This window comes from Lynx canadensis, chromosome A3 (genome assembly GCF_007474595.2).
Source record: "Lynx canadensis isolate LIC74 chromosome A3, mLynCan4.pri.v2, whole genome shotgun sequence".
NCBI lineage: Eukaryota > Metazoa > Chordata > Mammalia > Carnivora > Felidae > Lynx > Lynx canadensis.
In genome coordinates this window covers 66,421,123-66,446,033 of record NC_044305.1, presented here as the reverse complement: position 1 = coordinate 66,446,033, position 24,911 = coordinate 66,421,123, and the positions used below count along the sequence as shown (strand labels likewise).

At 37.1% G+C, this 24,911-nt stretch overlaps 1 protein-coding gene across 1 annotated transcript in view; it reads right to left on the bottom strand.

Annotated features, from left to right (window-relative positions):
• Nucleotides 1–679: 679 nt before the first annotated feature.
• MSH2 (mutS homolog 2) overlaps nucleotides 680–24,911 on the bottom strand; it is an 82,696-nt gene continuing 58,464 nt past the window's right edge. The window contains exons 9-16 of the mRNA XM_030310559.1: nucleotides 16,473–16,596; nucleotides 14,851–15,001; nucleotides 11,743–11,840; nucleotides 8,832–9,077; nucleotides 7,435–7,639; nucleotides 5,999–6,246; nucleotides 3,901–4,076; nucleotides 680–1,127 (exon numbers count right to left, since the gene is read on the bottom strand). Of these exons, the coding sequence (XP_030166419.1) occupies nucleotides 957–1,127; nucleotides 3,901–4,076; nucleotides 5,999–6,246; nucleotides 7,435–7,639; nucleotides 8,832–9,077; nucleotides 11,743–11,840; nucleotides 14,851–15,001; nucleotides 16,473–16,596 (1,419 nt within the window). The 3' untranslated portion in view covers nucleotides 680–956. The remainder of the gene's footprint in view (nucleotides 1,128–3,900; nucleotides 4,077–5,998; nucleotides 6,247–7,434; nucleotides 7,640–8,831; nucleotides 9,078–11,742; nucleotides 11,841–14,850; nucleotides 15,002–16,472; nucleotides 16,597–24,911) is intronic.

Genomic DNA, 24,911 nt, shown 5'->3' with positions numbered 1-24,911 from the left:
ATTTTCTGTAGAACTACAAAACTAAACACTAAAAGCTTTGCAGTTTTGCTTGTACATTTAAATAAAAAAATTCACTGGAGTTTATTTTCATATATGGAGCAGGGATCCAGTTTCACTTTGTTCTTTATATGGATACCCCATCATCCAATCACTATTTATTGAAAAGATGGTCCTCCCATCCCCCCACCCATATTCAGCAAGCTAGCCACTAACTCTTAACCACTCCATCTCTTTCCTGTAAAATAAGGAAATAAGGAATTTGTAACAAATTCCTTGGCTAATGTGTATCCAGCTACCCTAGCTCCTGCCAACAAACAGACACTCTGGGGAATCAATGGAAATAATTTCCATGGTTCCTTCTAATTTGAAGATCCTTTACTTTTACAAAGTCTTTGGGTGCTACTTGTTTCTTCCATACCATTTGGGAATAAACACATATAGAAGTCCTATTACAGGGGCGCCTGTGTGACTCAGTTGGTTAAACATCAGACTCTTGATCTTGGCTCAGGTCATGATCTCACAGTTTGTGAGTTCAAGCCCTGTGTGGGGCTCTGCGCTGACAGTGTGGAGCCTACTTGGGTCTCTCTCTCTCTGACCCCCCCACACTCTCACTCTTTCTCTCAAAAACATAAATAAATGTTTAAATAGAAAGTCTTATTACAAAGAAATATAACACATATCAAATTTCACAAACTACATGATTTTATTTATAAAACTCCACACACTGACTACTATTGCCCATGTCCATTTATGTATTCCTCAGTTACAGCTCTCATTCTTCAAAATAAAGATCTTTGAAATTGTACTCAAAGTATTACTAAATATTTTATTAAGGTGATATCCCATGGGCATCAAATTGCCAACACTATGAAAAAAAGGGTTAGTATAAAAACAATACAAAAGTATTACAGACCATAGCTTATCAATATTATCTTCGTTCCTTTGATGGGATTTCCTCATGTAGTAACTTTGATTCGTGAAATGATTTCATTTACAAAACTATTATTCTTTGCTATTACCTCAGCTTTCAGCTGTTTTAACTTTTTTGTGATGTTTTCTTCTGACATTTCAGTAAAAGGCACTTGCTTCACCTTGGATAAAAATTCTTGAATAATTTTTTCACCTTGCTGAAAGACATATGAATGATCCATTAGTCTTTAAAATGTCTTTTTAAAAAGTCACATTGAACTGTAATGAATTGTTTCTTTAAATTTCAATCTAAACACACCACCTGATATTCAAAGAATATTCTTTTTTTTTTTTTTTTTTAATTTTTTTTTTTCAACGTTTATTTATTTTTGGGACAGAGAGAGACAGAGCATGAACAGGGGAGGGGCAGAGAGAGAGGGAGACACAGAATCGGAAACAGGCTCCAGGCTCTGAGCCATCAGCCCAGAGCCTGATGCGGGGCTCGAACTCACAGACCGCGAGATCGTGACCTGGCTGAAGTCGGACGCTTAACCGACTGCGCCACCCAGGCGCCCCAAAGAATATTCTTTAAACTACAAGTGTGCACTATCTAGAATATACACAAAGGCCTTAGTTGACCATATTTCTTAATAGCAAGTTATTAAAAGACATTTATAAATATCTTTTCAGCTGCTAATGAAAGGGGCTGAATATTTTAATAGTTTCCAAATCCCTCACCTTTTATAATCGATGCATAAACAGTCTTCTGGGAGAAAAAGAACTCAAGGTTTATAAATACTGTAAGGCATAGTCACTGAAAATTCAGTACTCATACACATACAGAATTTTAAAATCAGTATTATTTTACTGGCCATTTATTGCCATTCTAAAAAACATGGCTGTTACTTGCCATGTCATTTGTGGGCAAATCCCTTAACCCACATTCCTCATCCATAAAATGGGATGATAATATTACCAACCTCCACAGGGCTGTTAGGAGAAATGGAGAGTGAATATGCGTGCTTAGAAGTGCCTAGAACAATGCCTGGCAAAGGTAAGTACTATGTAAATGTTTATCATCACATATGAAGCAGAACTAAAAAGCCTGGTTTTCATACAGGGAGCTAGTTGGTGATAAGTACCTTAAGGGTTGAAAGGTAGATATTCAAATGGTAAGAAATGAAGAAATATTTCTCTATTAAATAACAAGTGCACTTTTTCAAGTAAAGATAAAATCTAGACTGAGCATCTTCTTTAGCTTAAAATTTTTTAAAAAAAGTGTAATTAATATTATCAAAAGTACATGGTTTCTGTTCTAATTGGAAACCAGGAATTACATGAAGGAACCTATGTAACCCCAGATCACCACTAGGTGTGCTGGTGACACCAAGACCATTTCACAGCAACCTTCCAAACTTAAAACTGGCAACGAGATAGAATACGTTTCTCTTGCCAGTATAGGTACAACAGATGAAACTAGGCCTTTTCAAAGCTTAAAAGTCATACACAATAATCTACTGTAACAATTATCTATCCTTCAACAAAGAACACCACCAAAAACTCACTGGTTAAACCTAAAGACATGACAAGAAGTTCACAATGTATAACTACAGTAAATGCTGCCAGGACCTAGCAGTGAATTAAGATTCTTTTATTTTCATTACTGCAGAGAATCCTTTAACTTCTAAAAAATACACTGGGCACATGCTTGTACCTTCCTGTGCTAGTATCTAAATTTCACCCATCACTTAGAGACAAGGCCTAACTTAAGATGAACTTCTCCCATGAGAACTGAAACATTCTGCCCACAAAGAGCTTTCCAGAATAAACATCTGTCATATACCACTTAATTAATCTCTATGACATATTTTTCTTTTTAAGATTAAAAAAATTTTTTTTCATGTTTATAAGAGAGAGAGAGAGAGAGAGAGAGAGAGAGAGAGAGAGAGAACACAAGCATGAGTGGGGGAGAGGCAGAGAGAGAGGAAGACAGAACCTGAAGCAGGCTCCAGACTCTGAGCTGTCAGCACAGAGCTGGACACAGGGCTCAAACTTGCAAACCGCGAGATCATGATCTGAACCAAAGTCGGATGCTCAACTGACTGAGCCACCTGGGCACCCCTAAGATTTTATTTTTAAATAATCTCTACACCCAGCATAGGGCCTGAACTTACAAACCTGAGATCAAGACTCACATTCTCTACCAACTGAGCCAGCCAGGAACCCTATGACATATTCATTATTCTTATCTCCCCAGCCAGATTCTAAACAATTGGAAGGCAGGAACTATGTTTCTTTCTTTGTTATCATCTTAACTAAGCACTGAGTAAATATGCAAATAACTGGATTTGATCTATTTGTTTATGAAGTAATCAAAAAAGTGCTCAGACATCTTTTACTCCTTTGAATTACTTACTTCAAACCTAGACTACGGGTGGCTCAGTCAGTTAAGCCTCCAACTCTTGATCTCAGTCAGGATCATAAGTTCAAGCAAGCCAAAACACACACACACACACACACACACACACAACAAACTTTTAAAGGGGGCGCCTGGGTGGCTGAGTCTTGTTAAGCATCCAACTCTTGATTTCAGCTCAGGTTATGATCTCAGGGTCCTGAGATGGAGCCTGTGTTGGGCTCCGCACTGGGCTGGAGCCTGCTTGAGATTCTCTCTCCCTCTCCCTCTGCCCCTCCCCAGCTTGTGCATGCATGTGCACTCTCTCTCTCTAAACAAACACACACCTAGACTAATATTCCTGTCATCATAGGTTTTAAATCTGGTACTTTGAAATGCTCTCCTTTGGTCATGCACATAGTGTAGAAAGAAAAAGAGATGAATGAAGTCTTTGCCATGCAAAGAAATCTAAGTGAAAGCCAACAATGAATGATCAACAAATAAATATTAGAATCACATAGGGAAGAAATAACTCATCTTGGTGACCTGACAGATATAATACAGGATTAAATAATTACAAAAACAATCTGACAAACCTCTCTTTCCAGATAGCACCTCTTTGCTGCTGGTTCCATTTCACCATAGTCTTGTGATTTTCCAATATTCTGAAACTCCTCTAGTTCCAGGGCTTTTTGTTTAGCACACTCTATTACATGCCTAGGGAAATTTGCAAGCTCTGCAACATGAATCCCGAAACTTTGGTCACAGACACCTATGAAATTTGGGGATCGTGAGGAACAGGGTAGAAAAAGACAGCAATTAATGTAAAGAGAACTTATCCGTCTCACCCTGTAATTAGGAAGCTTAATTTTGTATTTCAAATACATTAGCCAAATGTTTCAGAGTAACTTAGATGAAGGAATTTTAATTAGGCCTTAATGGAAAGTAACTAGGACTTGGCACAAAATGTTATATTCTATCCTTAACAAATGTAGTAGGAAAAATTTCAGGGAAAAAAAGGTTGATAAGAACCCTCAAAGGTCTACACAAATATCAGATTCTGAAAAAAAATTAATCAATTCAATCTTCCTGAGGTCTTCTCATTTCATAAGTGAGGAACTAAATAAAGTATTAAGAAAAAAAAAGATAAATGTGCGTCACTAATTAAGAGCATTTAATTCAAAATATACAGACTTATTACTCAATGGTCTATCCTCTAGATCTGCCTACATTATTTTCTAGAGATAATGACTTCAGAAAATTGGCTAAATATAAATATTTACAATACTGGTCTTAGAAAAGTTACTTACCATTCTTACATAGTCTTATTCTGATTCTAAACTACTGCAAACACATGACTACTGATTCTAAACTACTGCAAAAATTCCAAAAAACGGAATTTTTGACCCAAGTCACTAGTAAACTTATTGATTAGGTAGCTTATCTTCATCCCCATTTGCAGAAAATAAACTGACTTAAGACATTCCTTCTAGACGTTTAATACAAGTGATGCTCGCAGACAGTTAAGATGGAGATTCCATTTTTGCCTCAACTATGTATCAACTATAAAATTTTTTTGCCTAGTTACATTATCTCTGACGTTCTGGGGCTGGAGATGGATTGGATGGGTTTATTCCTATCATCTCCTCACATCATCTGGTCTTTTAAAATTCTGAACCCATTTCTTTATCACACAAAACACAAAACGAAACCTCAATTTCATGCTAAATTCCAGGTCCAACTAAAAGTATCTTTATTTTTTATCAATAATAACTCAAAAGGATTCCCAATGAAGCATAAGCAACAAAGAATAAAAAAAACAAAAATATATCTCACTTATGTGCAACGCACTAATGCAGGAAAATGTGTTCCTGGAAAATCAGAAAGTCATCTGAAAAAACTATTCCAATGATTGGTGAAATGTTGAGGCAGCATGTTAATCTCATCAACCCTGTAAGCTCATTAGCTGCCAGACCCACAAATGACAAACTCTTCTGAAAGGATGAAATGCTAACAAATAAGTCATTTTGTATGTGAGAACTACCAACAATTTCAGGATTTGTGGAAACCCTACCTTTAAATGAACCTGTTCATGTAACACACTCTTTAGGGGCACCTGGGTGGCTCAGTTGGTTGAGCGTCTAATGCTTGATCTTGGTTCAGGTCATGATCTCACAGCTGGTGAGATTAAGCCCCGAGTAGGGTTCTGTGCTGACAGCACAGAGCCTGCTTGGGATTCTCTCTACCTCTCTGTTCCTCTCCCCCCGCTCCCGCCGCCATCTCTCAAAGTGAAGAAATAAACTTAAAAAAAAAAAAAAATACAATTAGATAATTATAATATAATAAATAGTTTGTTAAAAAGCCTTGGAACTTCAAAGCTTATTATTGTCATTAGCCGTAGGTAATCTGATAAGAAATCATGCTGCCATGGTAGAGATAGTACAAAACCCTCTGTGATAATGTTGAAGAGTTATTCTTTCTGCAACTGTGTTATGATGAATGTCTACTATGAGACACAGAAATATAAATAATGTACCACATCCTTGTACCCAGATTATGAATTCAAAGGTAAATGTGTTCTGTACAAATATCAACAATTCATACTTAGAATAAGGCAATCACTGATGATGTCAAGGGTAGTAAGTTTCTCACTGTCACACCTGAATCTACGGTACACTAGCAGTACACACTCACCTTTCTTCACCTGATACAGCATAGTTAAGGTCTCTTCGGTAGTTAGTGCTGTGACATGTAGGTTATTAACAGTTGGTATCTGATTGGCCAAGGCAGTAAGTTCATGAAAATGTGTTGCAAACATGCAAAAAGCACCAATCTTTGTTGCAATGTACTCTGATATAGCCCAGGCTAATCCAAATCCATCGTAAGTAGAGGTTCCTCTTCCCAGTTCATCTATGATTATTAAAGAATCTTTGGTTGCAGACCTGAAACACATAATTAATGAAAACTCCCCGTTATATAATATGTGGTAATGCAAAAAAAAAAAAAAAAAAATTAAGGCAATGTAATAGGAAAGATGCGCCACACACATAACAGATTATCTTAATATATAAAAAATTTAACAGTGAATAAAAAGCACTGAAACTTAAAAAAATGGGCATGGCCATAAATAAACAACTATGGAAAAGGAAACAGTGAATATTTTTTAAATTACCAATCTCACTAGCAGTAATCAATTTCCAAATAAATCAGCTATCATTCATTTCTTGCCAATCAAATCAACCAAGATTTTAGAGATTAATACCACAAGAGGATGGGAAAAGGCTGTCAGCATATGGACACCTGCATGTACGCACAGCTGGTGGTCATGTAAATTCCTGTGCCTGCTGCAGCCCTACCAATCAGACATTAGCATTCTTTCTTCTCTCATTTTTAACTAAATGTAAGGAGGGGAATTTTTTTCCCTCAATCAGAGAATGTAACAGTTCTTCATGTGCTTACTGGTCATTTATTTTTCTGTGAATTGCCACTGGCATCTTTTGCTTATTTCTTTAATTTTTAAATTACAAATATTAGCTTATTGACTAATTACTATACCAAATATTTGTACCACCTCTCTAATCATCAATAGTAATTTACTAGGGATCTACTATATGTGATGTACTTTAGAAGATACTAAGAAACAGAAGGCACAGCTTCCCTACCTTTAAAGAAGCACCTAAAAGTGAAACAAAGAGATTTTAGTAACCTCTAAAATAAAAAATCTAATAAAGTTAAAGGCATGTTGAAGAGTTCACAGAAGAAATATCCATGACCTGAGGCTTATGTGACAAGGAAAGACATCGGAGAAGTAGAATGTCTGTCACTAAGGCCTTTAAAGATTGGAAAGGACATGGGTAAACACTCCACATAATTGTGAACAGCACAAGCAAAAGCATAGTAGTGGCGGAGGTTATAAGGTGAACAACTGCCAGAAATCTTAAGAAGACAAATTTAAAAATCAAAGAAGCTTTCCCCAACTATTACCAATCACCCTTTAAGACAAAAGTTCATAAGAAAACTATTAAACTAGATGAAGGTTCTCAGATGTTTTATAGGTGAATCTGCAGATGCACTTCTCACAGGACAGGGACATTCATTTTCATTTTGAGGGGACTGGGAAATTCACTCACCTGAGAATAGAAGCAGTTTCTAGCATTTCAGCCATGAATGTGGAGACTCCTTTCAACTGACTGTCGCCAGCCCCTACCCGGGCTAAGATGCAGTCCACAATGGACACTTCTGCTGACTCACATGGCACAAAACACCCAATCTGGGCCATGAGAACTATCACCCCAGTTTGGCGAATATATGTTGATTTACCTCCCATATTAGGGCCTATAAAATAAATTACATCGAAAAGCAAGATCATTAAATTTATTTCTGCGAATAAATTTTTAGTCTTCAACTGCACATTTATGACTAATCACCTAGGTCATATGACATGGCATATAAGCAGCAGAACCACCAACTACCTAAGTAATGGTATTTTCTCTTCAGTCAAACCTACACTGCACCCTTCATCAAGAGGACCCATGAAAAATATACCTTACCTGTAATTTGCCTAGAAAAACCATAGATTTTCTCACAGCTCACAGAACCGCCTACGTGATAATTTGATGTCATCCAGAAAAGTAGTACACACCTAAATGATTAACTAAACACTATAACTCATTAATAAACAAGGCTATTAGTGAATGGATTAGTATGGTCAAATCTTTCAAATTACTTAAACTCCACACTAAAGCCCTAAGAAACAACCCCATTTTCTGCAAAAGTACAATTTCTTTGTTTGGGTTAGATTATATTAACAACTTGAAAATCCGTTTGGGGAACTAGAATATTATCACTGACTATTCCCCCAATATATTTGTCCAAAGACTCCCACCCATCCTCCACTTCTGTTTTCTAGAGTCTGGTTAAGATGTAAAAACACTTTAGTTTGAAACATGCTACATTAGTCTATAAGCAAACTTTTCTCAAATTTCACATGAATATAGTCCCATGTCTTTAAAAGAACTGCTACCTTAAGCTGAGGTCATTCAAGCAGTCCATTCTACTTGACCTTCAATGACCTCTGGCTAACGGTAATCTTTAGGTTGAAGGGATGTTCTTTTTTTTTAAGTAGGCTTCACGCCCAGAGTGGAGTCTAACGTGGGGCTTGAAGGCATAACTGTGAGATCAAGACCTGAGCTGAGATCAAGAGTCAGATGCTTAACTGACTGAGACACCTAGGCACTCCGGAAAATTCATTTTTACATACACTAATAAACCCCTTGGAACAAAAGTTTTATATAAAGATGACATTCTCTCATACAGGCCTCCCCCTCCTTCCAAATCTTCCCTGTAACCCAAATGTGAATATATTACTAACCAGTATGATTAATGTTGTTTTTCTAACATCAAGGATTAGAATTTGCTTCATCAGTCTTAAATATTTCCACTCCAAAATAAAAAAAAGGAAACATTACCCACCCCACCCCCAAAAAGCCCATAAATTAGATGTTTTCTGGGGTTTTTTTTGTTTTACCAGTAATGATGTGGAACATCTGTTTATCTTTTTCAAAGTGAACATCATTAGGAATAAATGCAACTTCATCTTGAACTTCAACACAAGCATGTCTGGATGCTTTCAACGTAATTCTTCCTTGTCCTTTCTCCAGAATGACCGGTCGTACATATGGAACAGGTGCTCCATTTGACACATGTGCAAAGCTGACAACAGCATCTAGCTGAGCTAATACATCATTGAGTGTCTGCATTGGTTCTACATAACCTGTATAAAAACAGAAAATATGCATAGGAATACTGAAAAAAAAAACAACATATAAACAGCCACAGAAATATGTTTAACTTCCCTATTTGGGAATTTAAAATCCATTTTCTAATTTATATACTTAAAATATTAACAGAAGTTTGCCAAGGTAAATTTGAAAGGAATACCTAAAACCTCACGAGTTTAAAATGTATTACTACATCTTCCCCTAGTATGAACGGATTTCAAAAATAGAGTGTGATGCCTTCCCTTACCGAAATCCATTAAAATTAAAAAGCACACAGCTGCTTATCTTAGGAAACATACAAATACTAGGTTTAAAATATAATAATGTGACCATCAAGGCCTGTGCATGTATAAACTTGACCATATAACTGTTACTTGAGTTTTTTCTTCCCACCAGTACCACATGCAGTTGAAATTTAGCATAATTTAGATCCCTAATTGTCACTTAAAACACTTTCAATGAGATTCTCCTCTCCAAGAACATTAATACTAAAAGTTATTATGTACACTAAAAAGTCCCTGACACATGCCAGGCAATGCATGTTTAAGCAATAAAAATGGTCAAAACTTATAGAATAGGTTCTAAATTTTAATAGCTTGGAGGAGTTGGTGTAACATAACACACACACATTATGTAGAACTATCACACGGGCATCAGTGTGTCAAAAGCTTCAAAGGACATTCAAGAGAATAGTGTTTTAGAAAAACATTTATGAGTTTAATCAAATGGCAGGATATATAATTCATCTTTGATTCCCTTGTTTCCCATAAAAGTGATAAAATGTTTTGAAAATAAAAATTAACTTATGAATGGTTGAATACAAATAACTCTCTTACTGTTTCACCATTTTCAAATTTATTCCGTTTTACCTAACATGTACTTCTTTTAAAAAAAGAAACAGCTCACACTACTCTATAATGTAGGAACAAGAACCTGTGAAATTACTTAAATATTAATGGAGTACTTACTGTAATTACTTTAAAAAAGGAAAACCGAAGCCTCTTATTTAAGTCTATACTTGGTATCTTATGTCATCTGGCTCTTAACAGCATTACCTTTTCTGGTGTAATAGCCAAGATAGAAAACTACAAAAATGATCCATTACATTTTAAAATAAAAATAATGCATATATTAGACAAGAAAAGGCTTCATTTAAATTCAAGGTAACTCTAAATAAAAAAAACCTTCCATTTAAATGTTTAAAGCTAGCAGCTTTAACCTAGTAGGTGCTTGATGAATAGGAGCTAGTAATTTTTTTTTTTTTTTTAAGGAAGTGTGAATATATAGTATTTACAGCATCCTTAAAAACGCAATCTAGACTCAGGAATGTAATTCAACTGAGACTGTCATGCCACGATTATCTGATACTGCCAAGCAAAAATGTAATCTTTACAAATCTCACTCACCTCAACACCAATATATAAAGTGTATTAGAACCCTTTAAGTTTTATATTTCTGATTTACTATGAAAATTGCTAATAGTAAAATAATTTATAGAATTATATAAACACACAGTTTTCAAATGACTGTTTACTCCTAAATAATTCAGCATGAAAACAAGGACATCCTCCTACTTACTCACAATACACACCCAAGAAATAGGACACCAATATCGTATTACTTCCTTTTAAACTTCGCCAATTTGTCTCAAGGTTCTTGATAGCTATTCCCTACCTCCAACTCCTAGTCCTGGGTCCAATCAAGGACTGTCTACTGCATTTGCTTGCCGTGTCTCTTTAATCTAGATAGAACAGATCCTGCCCATTCCTTTTTTGCTTCCACGACACACACATCTTTAAAGAGTACAGGCCTTAAAAGTAGTGTCTCACAAATCTAAATTTATCTAAGTTTTTCCCTTCTCATTCATTATCACGTTAAACATTTTTGTCAAGAATACCTCATGGGCAGTACCGTGCTCTTCCCTCTACATCACATCAGGAAGCATTATTTATGATGTCATTTGTCCCATTATTGATGATGCCAACTTTGATCACTTGTTTGAAGCAGTTCTTTGGTTATCTTTTTGAAAGGCACAATAAAGGTGTCTGTGATGACAGGCAAAGCCTTCCAGTTTAACATATCAGCCCTACCCTGTGCTAACCACACATTCATTCCGTACTACAGGCAATACCAGTGTCACGTCATGCAGTCTGCTCAACAGTGCCCTCTAGAATAAACTCTGGAAATCTGCAAAACGGCACACAAAACCCAAAAGAAGGCTTCTTGCCTCATGTGTAATTTCTATTTGTTTTTCAGTGGTACTTATTTCCAAAACTTAGAGCATGAACCCATAGATAATCTAACATTATTAGTGCCTTGTAGCCCTTGGTGTTTCTTTTCCTTGTTACAATAAATTTGTGCTTTAAAAACAAAAAAACAAACAAAACAATAAATTGCACTTTTATGTATATCTGTTTTTCAGGCTGTTCCCATTGCATTCCTTAGCCTGCACTAACTTATCTTTCTACTTACAAGAGTAACTTCCAGCTACTTGTCCCACCACAATACCTATAAAATACTTATACGCAGTCTAATATAATAAACAGTCACAACATTTAACAGCTGTTAAAAAAACCACTTTTCAAACATCCTGATGTTTCTATTACTAAAAACCAGATTATATTCAGAACAGTTAATGTACTGGTCTATTCAATTTACCTGAAGAAATATTGACAATTTCTTTAACAATTGCATCCTGGGCTTCCTCATACTCAGTTTTATTTTTGGTATACTCTTCATTGAGAGAAGTCAGTTTACTGCAAATCAAGATAATGATATTATTAAAAATATCAAAACATCTACTGGAGGTAATACGTACTACATAAAATATATACAGAGTATCTATCCTCTAAAGAACCAAAACAATAATTAAAATGAAAATGTGAGTAGAAAATGGGCAACTCATTAGGAGAAGATGTGGCTGGAATTCACTATGTTAACATTTACGCTGTTTAGAAGAGCCCTTCTTTTGATACTGAAGGCTGTCAAAGTAAGGAAAATGTTTTGAAAACCAAATCTCATTGAGTTAAGAAAAAATGAAACTATAGGTTGAAATAAAAAGTAAAGAAAGATAATAAAGTGAAGGAAAAACATTCACTAATATCAAAGGAAGGGAAGGACATTGAAAACAAAGACAATGAGGTGCCTGAGGGGCTCAGTCGGTTAAGCATCCGACTCTCAGTTTCGGTTCAGGTCATGATCTCACGGTTTCGTGAGTTCAAGCCCCACATTGGCCTCTGCGCTGAAAGCACAGAGCCTGTTTGAGATCCTCTCTCTCTCTCTCTCTCTCTCTCTCTCTCTGCCCCCCATCCCTACTCATGCTGCCTCTCTCTCAAAACAAATAAATAAACTTAAAAACAAAAAAACAAGATGGGGGGCACAGAGAAGACAAAAAGGGGGAAGCATTCACTAGATGAAGGAGGGCATCAACCAAGGCAATAATCGTGAAGTTGATGGATTAGCCAATGGCATAATACACATACACAGCTCAAGAACAGTGCACAGGCAAGGAGCAGCAGCAGACCATGAAACAGGCAAAGAGAAAGAATTAAAGGAAGAAAAACAAGAGGGAAAGATATTATAAAAGTGAGACCACTATGTGAAGGAAGAGTAGCAAGAGAGGAAAGTGGAGGGGGCCAGGGACAAGACTGTGCAGGTTACAATACAAGTTCCAGATTTTTCTGGATGGCAGACAGACACTGGAAGTTTTTAAGAAGGAAAATCATAGAGGCGCCTGGGTGGCTCAGTTGGACTTCAGCTCAGGTCATGATCTTGTGGTTTGTGAGTTGTCAGCGCAGAGCTGGCTTCAGATCCTCAGTCTCCCTCTCTCTCTGTACCTCCCCCACATTCACTCTCTCTCTCTCAAAAATAAATAAACATTACAAAAAAAAGGAAGAAGGAAAATTATATGATCAAAGACTCAGATACACAGCAAACGTGTCATTTGTTGACCAAAATGAATTAATAAATTTTCCACAACTTTTGGAATAAATGCAATCAGTTCTATCTCTTCTACATATATTATAAATTAATCAATGGTGTGCTTCAAAGACGGTTATAACATCCCACAAGTTCTGCCTTATCTAAGCCAAAATATACATATATATTTCTTGAGTCAGGGATAGTTTACTGGAAAAACAACTACTACTAAATTTAGCTACAGGAGATCTAGGAGTGAGTATCTAATGTTGCTAGCTGTCTAACCCTGGGAAACTGGGAGTTTCAGCTTCATGTAAAAAATGAGAGAAATAAACCTATTTATTTCAGAATTGTAATGAGAAATCTAACAGATGGATTGTTTTCATTCCTGCAGTGCCTGAACACCTAGAATAATGTCTGCACATAAGAGGCACTCAAAGACTTGCTAAATAAATGGATAAAAGGGGATCACATATACAAAAACTACTTGTAAAGTATAGGGGCGCCCGGGTAGCTCAGTCGGCTGAGCATCTGACTTCAGCCCAGGTCACGATCTCACGGTTCGTGGGTTTGAGCCCCGCATCGGGCTCTGGGCTGACAGCTCGGAGCCTGGAGCCTGCTTCGGATTCTGTGCCTCCCTCTCTCTCTGCCTCGCTCACATTCTTTCTCTCAAAAATGAATAAAGTACAGGGACTATTGAAGAGGGGTGGGTGTTAGGCTGCCATAAATTCTAATATAGTACAGAAGGAAAAAGATAAATGCCCCCACCCAAGTAATGGAAGATTTATTTTCTTTATGAAAACAAATTTTTTTAAGTTTATTTTTGAGAGAGAGAGACACAGAGAGCAAGCGTGGGGGAGGGGCAGAGAGAGACAGAGAGAGAAAGAATCCAGAGCAGGCTATGCCCTGTTAGCACAGAGCCCAACACGGGGCTCAGACTCACAAACCGTGAGATCATGACCTGAGCTGAAACCAAGAGTTGGACACTTAACCGACTGATCTATCCAGGAGCTCCACAGAAGATTTATTTTAAAATAATTCCTTTTTCACCCATACATAATTTGCCTCAGAAACTTAACATCAGTGAAGGAAAAGAAAAACTCCCCAAAATCTTTTGTCCATGTTTATTTTTGAGAGAGAGAGAGACAGAGAGACAGAGAGAACGAGCAGGGGGAGGAGCAGAGAGAGAGGGAGACACAGAATCTGAAGCAGGCTCCAAGATCTGAGCTATTAGCACAGAACCTGACGTGGGGCCCGAAGCCACGAACCACAAGATCATGACCTGAGCCTAAGTCAAACGCTTAACTGCCTGAGCCACCCAGGCGTCCCCAGAAAGAGAAATTTTTTAAAAAGCAATAATCTAATGAGTGACCTTGCTAAGGCTGGTAGGCATCTCCCTAAACTAATTTATAGATCCAATTGATATAGAATTTTTTTAATTGGTAAATTATAGCAAAGTTTTCTTAGAAAAATCAAACATGAAAATAACTATAAAGCAGAGATATGATGGGGAACTAACTCTAACAGATATGGAAGTATAGTATAAATAACTGTAATATAATTAATCTATTTCATATTGACAAAAGAATTATGGGACAGACATGTGAAAGAATCTTAAAAACAGATCCAAAGTGTCACTTCAGTCAATGAGGAAGAGAAGAGTTATTTAACACGGGGGTGTTGGAACACCTGACTAGGCACTTATAAGAAAATAATGTTTCACTCTTACCTTATGCCTTGTATCAATTAATAAGGTAAAACTTCCTTATCATACAGCATTCACGTTTCACAGAACAATTTAGTTCCATGGAACTACTGAAGACTTAATAAAGTAATATAAATACAAACCTGTTGGTAAATTTAACACCATTCTTCTGGATATCTACTGTACTGAAGTTTTTATTGTTACGAAGGACTTTTTCTTCCTTACACGTTACACGGAAGTAATAACCAAACTGTGCACTGGAATCCAGTTTAATCTGTTTGCCAGGATCCAAGCCTTCAGGATAAGGAAATAAAGAAAAAGTATGTTACAGATGTCTAGAGCCATTTTTTAATAAAATGTTTAAAATAATTAACTCTAAATGGTGAAAAACATACTTTTATGGCAAGACAGTCTAGCGGAAATTATTAAGATTAACTGGGAAAGAGTCAAACTTCACTTCATTCAAAAACTACAAGAGTGAAGGCTGTCTATAAAATCCTTAAACTCTTGCATTAATGTTATTAGCTTCTGATGTCGAAGCACTTTCTGGGTATACCCATCCGAAGGTGCAGAGTACAGCAGTGGGCTAAGATATGGCCCCTTCCCTTGGAGAGTTCTGCACCAGGGTGCTTTACTTCACTAAAGCATTTCTCTGTAACTATTATAAAGGATGATTAAAGTGAACAAATACACTTTCCAAACAAAAACTTAAGACTCTTGACAATGAAACTCTAGAAAAACTATAACATGTATTTTCTGTTAAGGGTAGGAAACTTCACAAAATAAGCAATTACCAATCAGCTAGAGTTTGTACACCTAAGATTTTTAAGTTTCTCTAAGTCTGTCCTCATCATCTTGCACATCAATGTGATCTTTAGAGTACAAACCAGAAGAGAGATCATACCTACAAATTTAACTGCTAAAGCATGGCTATGAAATATCAGTAGCAGCAAACAACTAAAGACAGACCTTATTGGACTGGGGAGGAAATCACTGTCTTGGAAAGGAAAGAGACTGTAGAAAAAATGTAGACAGCGCTATGAAACGAGAAGTAAAGTAAGGCAAAGATTCTTTACCTAGGGTCTAGTCCATACATGAATTCTCCATGGAAACTATTGCAAAACTTTTTGTATATGTAGGTATGGACATATTTCAGGAAAGAGGATTCATAACTTTCATCAGATTCTTCAAAAGTTTAAGTATTACTGCTCAAGGGGTCTTCTAATATGCTAAGATTTATTTATTCATTTAACATACATGTGAGAGATGCTCAAAGCAAAGAGGTTTACAAATTCAGAACAAATCTGTGTGAATAGTCTGAGACTAATTGGGGGAATTAATAATCTGGTAGGGAAGGCAGCCATTAAAAAAAAAAAAAAGCTGAAGTTACTGAAGTAGTAGGGAACCTCAAAGCCAAATCAATGAACTATTCCTAGTAGAATTAGGCTTGTAGTGGAGGTGACGTTTAATGCAGATCCTGTTTAAAGGAAATGATGCAAGGGACTCTTGGTTGAACTGTCTGGAAGGAATGTGGGATCATCCTTGGGTTAGCGAGTTAGTAAGAGAGAAGTCTGGAAGAGGGTGTGGCTCTGAATGCAAAGTATTCCTGTATGTTAACCTGAAGTGTTTGTAATTTTACTGTGCAGAAGAAAGGCCTGGCAATTTAAACAAGGAACTGGCAAGATCCACTGTGTCCTCCTGGGAAGTAATTCTGGCACCAGTGTGGATACTGTATAGACAAAAACCTCCAATGAACCCTTCTTACCTAGATCTCTTGCTGCACTTACTAATGTTGACTGCATCTTCTTTTCCAAGTCATCCATTATTTCTCTTAATTCACTCAGATTAGGATCAAATGAAGGCTTTACAAGGAATTCATGGTTTTCCACCTACGGACAGAACAAAGAGCAGCATTTTTTTTTTAATGTTTGTTTATTCTTTGAGACAGAGAAGCAGAGAGAGAGAGACACAGAATCTGAAGCAGGCTCCAGACTGAGCTGTCAGCACAGAGCCCGACTGGAACTCACAAACCAAATGTGGGATCATGACCTTAGCTGAAGTTGGAAGCTTAACCAACTAAGCTATCTAGGCGCTATCTAGGCGCCCCGAGAATAGCCCCAAGAATAGCTACATTTTATAAATGATGGGTAAAGAATCCCAATGTATTTTCTTTTCTTTCATTTAAATGTCAGTGTTTTGAGTTAAACTTATGTTTTAAGTTACTCAGCCAATACTTTAAAGAGTTTCTATTTATTAGGAGATGTAAAATCCTGTTTATAAGGAGCTTAAAGAGCTCTAGATGTCCAAAAGTTACTTGGATGAAAAAATGCAGTGCTTCTTTCACTAGCAGCATTCAGTATTTTTAATTATAGTTCCCCCTAAACAATGTTCACTACATTCTTCCTAAACATTACTAAACAATGTTCAATGTTCATAGCCTATAACAGAATGTGTAGTTTTTACCCAAACCAAGGATGCATCTTAAGATCTCAAAGTTTACAAAAAAAACTATAGAATTTTATTTCTTAAAATGGTAAGTTCATCAAAATCTCTCAAGTACTTTGTTTCCCCTAAATTCTTATCAATAACAGCTAGCAAGAAATCATAATGAAAGACAGATCTCACTTACAATGGCAAATGTATACACAAGGTATTTAGAAACAAAGTCTTAATTATATAAGACTTTTATGTTAAACTCACAATTTACTTATTTATATATTTTTGAGGGAGGGAGGGAGGGAGAGAGAGAGAGAGAGAGAGAGAGCGAGCGAGCAAGGACACCCATGCAGATTCACAAGTTGGGGAAGGGCAGGGGGAGAGAGAATCTTAAGCAGGCCCCATGCCCAGCACAGAGCCTGACTTCGGGCTATGATCTCACGACCATAAGATCATGACCTGAGTCGAAATAAAGAGTCCAACATTCAATGGACTGAGCCACCCAGGTGCCCTATATAGGACTTTCATTTTTTTATTTTTGTTTATTTAGTTTTGAGAGAGAGGGAGAGCAAGCGGGGAGGGGCAGCGAGGGAGGGAGGGAGAGAATCCCAAGCAGACCTCGCACAATCAGCACAAAGCCCGACATGGGGCCCAAACCAACCAACCTCAAAATCATGACCTAAGCCGAAATCAAAAGTTGTACACTTAACCCACTGAGCCACCCACACACCCCACTATAGAGGACTTATATATATATAAACTGCTTATTGGAATATTTAAAACAATTGGTAAGCAAAAAGGTAAACTATGAAAAGAGGAAACTAAATCAAACATTAGCATTTCCTCATTCCTAGTGACAGTCCAACAGGAATCCCTTTTTGAAACAAAATGACTAAAAACCAGAGACAATTAGAATATTTTTAAAAATGAATGAAGCATATTCTTACAGCCATTAAGAACTATTAAAAAGGATTAGGGGAGGAGTGTGTGGCTGGCTCAGTTGGGGAAGCATGCAACTCCTGATCTCTGGGTTGTAAATTCAAGCCCCACGTTGGCTATAGACATTACTTAAAAATAAAATCTTAAAAAAAAAAATTAGGGGCGCTTGACTGGCTTGGTCAGTACAGCATGCGACTCCTATTCAAGCCCCACAATGGGTATAGAGCCCACTTGAAGACAAGGAGATATTCTTTTTTTTTTTTTTAACATTTATTTATATTTGACAGACAGAGTAGGCACACACATGGGGGAGTGGCAGAGAGAGGGAGACAGAGGATCCAAAGCAGGCGCTGTGAGTGCAGAGCTGGAACTCATGAACCATGAGATCATGACCTGAGACGAAATCAAGGGTCGGCTGCTTAACCAACTGAGTCACCCAGGTGTCCCAAGGAGATTTATTTTAATTTAGCAAACAAATTGGGTGGGGGGTTGGCGGAGGAGTGCCTGGGTGGGTCAGTTGGTTGAGCATCCAACTCTTGATTTTGACTCAGGTCATGATCCCAGGGTCCTGGCATCAGAACCGTGGGTTGTCAGGCTCAGCACAAAGTGTGGAGCCTACTTAAGATTCTCTCTCTGTCCCTCTCTCTCCCACTGACCCTCTTCCCCACATTCTCTCTCTCTCTAGAAAAACAAAACACCTTAGTACATGGGGTTAATATAATTTCTTTCCAATTACTTTCTATTTAATGAGAACACACCTTCCTCACATACCAAAGGCAAACACAAGAAAAAGGAATTAAAATTACAAAAAGCTAACCAAAAAAGTTAGCTTAATTTCTCAGTTTACCACATAAATTCACATAAATTTCTCAGTTGAAACTGATAAGACATTTAATTATATTTGTAAAAAAATGTAAAAATAGAAAGGTTAAACACTTTCTTTTATAAAGGAACTTGGTTTTGCATGTATGAGAAAAATATCAAGGTCATTCAATGGGCAAATATGAAAACATACAACTCACAAATGAGAAAGTAAGTAGTAAAATAAGTAGTAAACTAAACCACAGGAAAATGCTAAAGCTCAACAGTAAAAGATATGAATATTTAAGCAACCTTAAGATCTTATTCTACAGCTATTTTTTTTTTAAGAAAAATATTACCATCAAATACTAATGAGGCTACAGTGAAATTAGTGTACTCATTCATTTCTGGTGAGAACCTAAGTTGTTATAACCTTTAGAAAAAAAGCAATATTCGACAAGATTCAGAGATATTTGTTACACCCTTTGACACAGCAATTCTACTCCCAGGAATTCAACCTAAGGAATAATGCAACAGATGCAAAGCCACACAGGGATGAATAAGATCTCTGCAGATTTATCTGTTACAGCAGAACCCAGAAATGATACAACATCACAATATTTGCACAATGGTACCTCAGTAATATTATACAGTTTATTCAAACAGACAGTGAAGATGATGCAGAAACAAGAACTGAGAGGATAATTTCAAGGAAAATAATGCAACAAGGGTGGATTGACATAGCTAAAGAATTTGCCTCTTCCAATGAACTTAAAAAGAAGTGACGCAGAGCCAAATCATATTCCTTTCCTCACCCCCACCTTCCAGAAGCCCATTCATTGGTAAATTAACCCTGAGAATCATCACTAGTAATCCCAAATCTGGAGAGAAGAAAGTTGAATGGGTATCCTTCCATTTTCCTTCCTCGGGAAGGGGAAATACTGTTGTGAAAGCACTGCTGAGGAGACTGGAGTGAAACAGGGAAAGTGAATGACTGGGTCCTAATGCACTAAAACACTCTAGGCCCACACTCCAAACAGGGTACCCTTCAGCAAGACATCACCCCTCCCAAACAATCTGGGATATTAAAATATACCACCAAACTCAGTATTCTAACCCAGAACCAAGACATATGACCTTTAGTCTCTAGTTGTCTTTCCAACAACATCACCCACCTATCACCAGGAAAACCCACACACTCATTACATCAGACTACACAAAAAAGATGGAGGAAAAGAAACCCAGGCTTGGAACTCCAAAATGGGAAGATGAAATTCAGAAAAAAGATCAAAGAACAAAGAAAGAAAGATCCTCATACTATCATTTAAATATGAATAAACAATATACCAGAGAAGAGAAGAGATACCTTTGAATCAAATTACCTGTACCAGGGGCACCTGGGTGGCTCAGTCAGTTAAGCATCTGTTAAGCATCCGACTCCTGATTTTGGTTCAGGTCATGATCTCACGGTTCTGAAGTTTGAGCCCAGTGTCAGGGTCTGCACTGACAACATGGAGCCTGCTTGGGATTCTCTCCCTCTCTCTCCATCCCTCCCCTGCTTGCACTCTCTCTCAAAATTAATAAATACACTTAAAAAAGAAAAGTGTTCCTGGCTTAATTACAATGTGGGACATATGGCAAAAGCAAAAGGGCAAATTTTATATGGGGGGTGGTGTATAATCTGCACAAACAGAACCCAAATAGATGAGAATTCATAATCTAAATATACATAACAGGGGCATAAGAGTCTGACTCTTGATTTCAGCTCAGGTCATGATCTCGAGGTTCAGGGGATTGAGCCCCACGCTGGGCTCTATGCTGACAGCACTGAGCCTGCTTGATATTCTTTCTCTTTCCTCTCTTTCTCTGCCCCTCCCCCACTCTCTCTAAATAAATAAATAAACATTTAAAATAAACAATGGACAAGGAAAGAAGCCACCAACAGTGAGAGTAAAAACACAAAAAACAAAACAAAACAAACAAAAAAAACCTCTGCAGAAACAAGGAGCAGATTTAAACCAAGAAATTTTTGACACGGAATGTTAAGTATATTAAAATGTTGGGGCGCTTGGGTGGCTCAGTCAGTTAAGCGACCGACTTCGGCTCAGGTCATGATCTCGCGGGTTCATGGATTCGAGCCCCACATCGGGCTCTGTGCGAACAGCTCAAAGCTTGGAGCTTGCTTCGGATTCTGTGTCTCCCTCTCTCCCCTTCCCCAACTTGTGCGCTCTCTCTCTCTCACTCTAAAAAATAAACATTAAAAAAATGTTTTTAAGTATATTAAAGTGTTTAAAGTAATATAATAGAGAATGGAACACATGAGCAAAGAACAAAATATTATTTAAAAAAAAAAAAAGGTCTAGGCAGAGTTAGAAATGAACCAAATAACTTTTATAAATAAAAAATGTAATCACTGAAAAAAAAAACCCTATGGACTGGTTAAACATCATATCAGAGCTGAAGAGACACTCAGTGAATTGGAACATCTGAAGTAATCACAAAGAGAGCAGCACAGACACATGGCAGAAAAAAAAAATGTGAAAGTGTAACATATGTCCAAACACAGTTTTAGGAGAAGAGAATGAAGGAGCACAACATTCAAAGAGGTAATGATTGATAATTTTCCAAAATTGATAAAAGACATGAATTCTCTGATTAAGAAAACACAGTAAATCCAAACAGGAAAAAGAAAAAGAAATCCACTTTTGGACACAGCGCAGTTAAAGGAATCAGTATCTGGAACCAAGACTTCTAAACAATAATAATGCAAGCCAAAGGACAGCACAATACAATCTCATAGATATTAAGGAAAAATAACTGTTAATCTTCAACCTGGAATGTATACCCACAAAAAATATCCTTCAAGAACATGGGTGAAATACACATTTTCAAACAAACAAAACCTGACTAACAGACTGCCAATAAAAGAACTCCTAAAGAATATTCAGGAAGAAGGAATCAATAGCTAAGAAACTGGTAAGCATATGGGCATATCTAAATTTAACACTGACTGTATAGAATGGAAATTTAAGGGGGGAAAAGACAGAACTAAAATACCAGCCAATAATGAAGAAAAATATATTCTGATCTCAGATATCCTAAGGTCCTAGTATTTGGGGGGTTAAGTGAGAAGATACTGACAGACTTTGAGTTATGTATACACATTTTGTAAAAATTTGTGAATAAATTCCAAACCAGTGCATGTGTGATAGGATGGGGGAGGGGCTACAAGGAAAGGCAAAATGGAATTTAAAAAGCCCAATCAATATACAAGAAAGAGGGGCGCCTGGGTGGCGCAGTCGGTTAAGTGTTCGACTTCAGCCAGGTCACGATCTTGCGGTCCGTGGGTTCGAGCCCCACGTCAGGCTCTGGGCTGATGGCTCAGAGCCTGGAGCCTGTTTCCGATTCTGTGTCTCCCTCTCTCTCTGCCCCTCCCCCGTTCATGCTCTGTCTCTCTCTGTCCCAAAAATAAATAAAAACGTTGAAAAAAAAAATTAAAAAAAAAATATACAAGAAAGAAAGAGCAATAAGGAGAACCAGGAAGAATAGGAATCACAAAATAATGTAGAAATAAATCCAGATTGCCACTTAAAAAAGATCATGAAATGTGTGGCTGGGTGGCTCAGTCAGTTGAGTATCTGACTTCAGCTCAGGTCATGATCTTGCAGTTTGTGAGTTCAAGCCTCACATCAGGCTCTGTGCTGACAGCTCGGAGCCTGGAGCCCACTTCGGATTCTGCCTCCCCCCTTCTCTCTGCCCCTCCCCCACTTGTGCTCTGTCTCTCCCTCTCTCAAAAATAAACATTAAAAAATTTTTTCTTAAGATGAAAATAAATTTAAAATAAATAAAATCCAGCTATAAGCTTTCTAACCATAAAGACTCACAAAGGACAGAAAAATATATACCATGTAAAAAAACTAAAAAGGAGGACTCTGGCATAGCCCTTTACTATCAGACAAACTATATCTAAGGCAAAAAGCATTACTAAGGATACTGTCTCTAAAGAATGATGAAGGTTCAGTTCACCACAAAGAAACTATAGCTTTGTGTCTTAAAAACATATGAAGCAAAAATGGACTGAACTATAAGAAATCCACACTTCTCTTAGTAACTCAGCAGATCAAAAATTAGCAAGCATACAGACAATGTGAACAAAACAACTAAAGCCCTATCTAACCTAATAGACATATAGAAAACTCTGCAACCAAAATTACGGAGCACAAGTGATCCTCAAGTACACTGAGAACTTTTATGAAACTGATATGTACTAAAAGCTTACAAATTAAAAAACATATATTTCTAAAAAATGATAATGGGAATAAAATTCTTAAAACTGAGTAAGAGATTTTACCTTTAAAATTTATGGGATACATTCAGCTAAATATATAGAAAAAAGAGTGTAATCTTAAATGCTTACTGAAAAAGGCTGGAAAAACAGTGAACACTAAATTAAAGTAAAAAAAGTAGATAGAAAAAATGCATAAGAACTGAAATTAATGAAACAAAAAAGCAATGACACAAAAGAGGATTTAAAAAAAATCACAAGTTGGGTGCTTGAGTGGCTGAGTCAGTTAAGAGACAGATTCTTTATTTCTGAGCAGGTCTTGATCTTAGGGTCATTGGGCTACACACAGGGAGTGAAGCCTACTTTAAAAAAATTAATACAAAATAAAAATTAAAAGTCATAAGATGATTCTCTTAAAAAACAAACTATGGAAGGGAGGAAATGTTGGGGGAGGCACAAATTATATTAAAAATAAACAGGGAATGGGGTGCCTGGGTGGCTCAGTCGGTTAAGCATCTGTCTTCGGCTCAGGTCATGATCTCGCAGTCCGTGAGTTTGAGCCCCGCGTCGGGCTCTGTGCTGACAGCTCGGAGCCTGGAGCCTGTTTCGGATTCTGTGTCTCCCTCTCTCTGACCCTCCCCCGTTCATGCTCTGTCTCTCTCTGTCTCAAAAATAAATAAACGTTAAAAAAAAAATTAAAAAAAAAATAAAAGCAAATCACTACAAACAACTTGTGGCAAGTAGAAAACCCAGAAAAAAGTATTTATTTCCTAGAAAAAGGGTCTAGTGTCCAGAATATATATAGAACTCTTACAACTCAAACACAAAAAGACAACCCAATTTCAAATTGAGCAAAGGATCTGATCAGACATTTTCCTAAAGATTACAAATAAATGGGCACCAAACATATGAAAAGATGCCCGACATCATTAGCCACCAGGGAAATGAAAATCAAAACCATAATGGCAGCACCTGGGTGGCTCAGTTGGTTGAGTGTCCGGCTTCACCTTGGGTCACGATCTCTTGGCTGGTGGGTTTGTGGCCCACGTCAGGCTCTATGCTGACACAGTTCGGAGCCTAGACCCTGCTTTGGACTCTGTGTCTTCTTCTCTCTCTGCCCCTCCCCTACTCCCACTCTGTCTCTGTCTCTCTCTCAAAAATAAATAAACCTTAAAAAACAAAAACAATATCACTTCACACCCACTATTAAGACAACACCCCAAAAAACAGAAAATAATAATTATTAGCAGCAACGTGAAGAAACTGGATTCCTCCTATATTGCTGATGGGAATGTTAAATGGTGCAGACACTTTAGAAAACAATTTAGTGATTCCCAAAAAGTTAAACATAAAATTACCATATGACCCAGCATTTCTATTCCTAAATATATACCTAAAAGAACTGAAAACAGATACTCAAATACTCGTACATGACTGCTCATGAAAGTCCTAATCATAATAGCCAAGAGTTAAAAACAACTTAAAGGTCCACCAACAAACAAAAAGCAGAAACAGACCCATAACTACAAAGAACTGATAACTGCCAGAAAGGAGGGGTGTCTGGGATGGGCAAAATGAGTAGAGGGGAGTAGGAGGTACAGGCTTCCAGTTATGGAACAAATAACTCACAGGGATGACAAAAAGTGCACCTTAGGAAATACAGTTAATGGTATTGTAATAGCACTGTATGGTAAGCATAGCATTACCCACTGAGTTGTATGCTTGAAATTAATATTAACATAG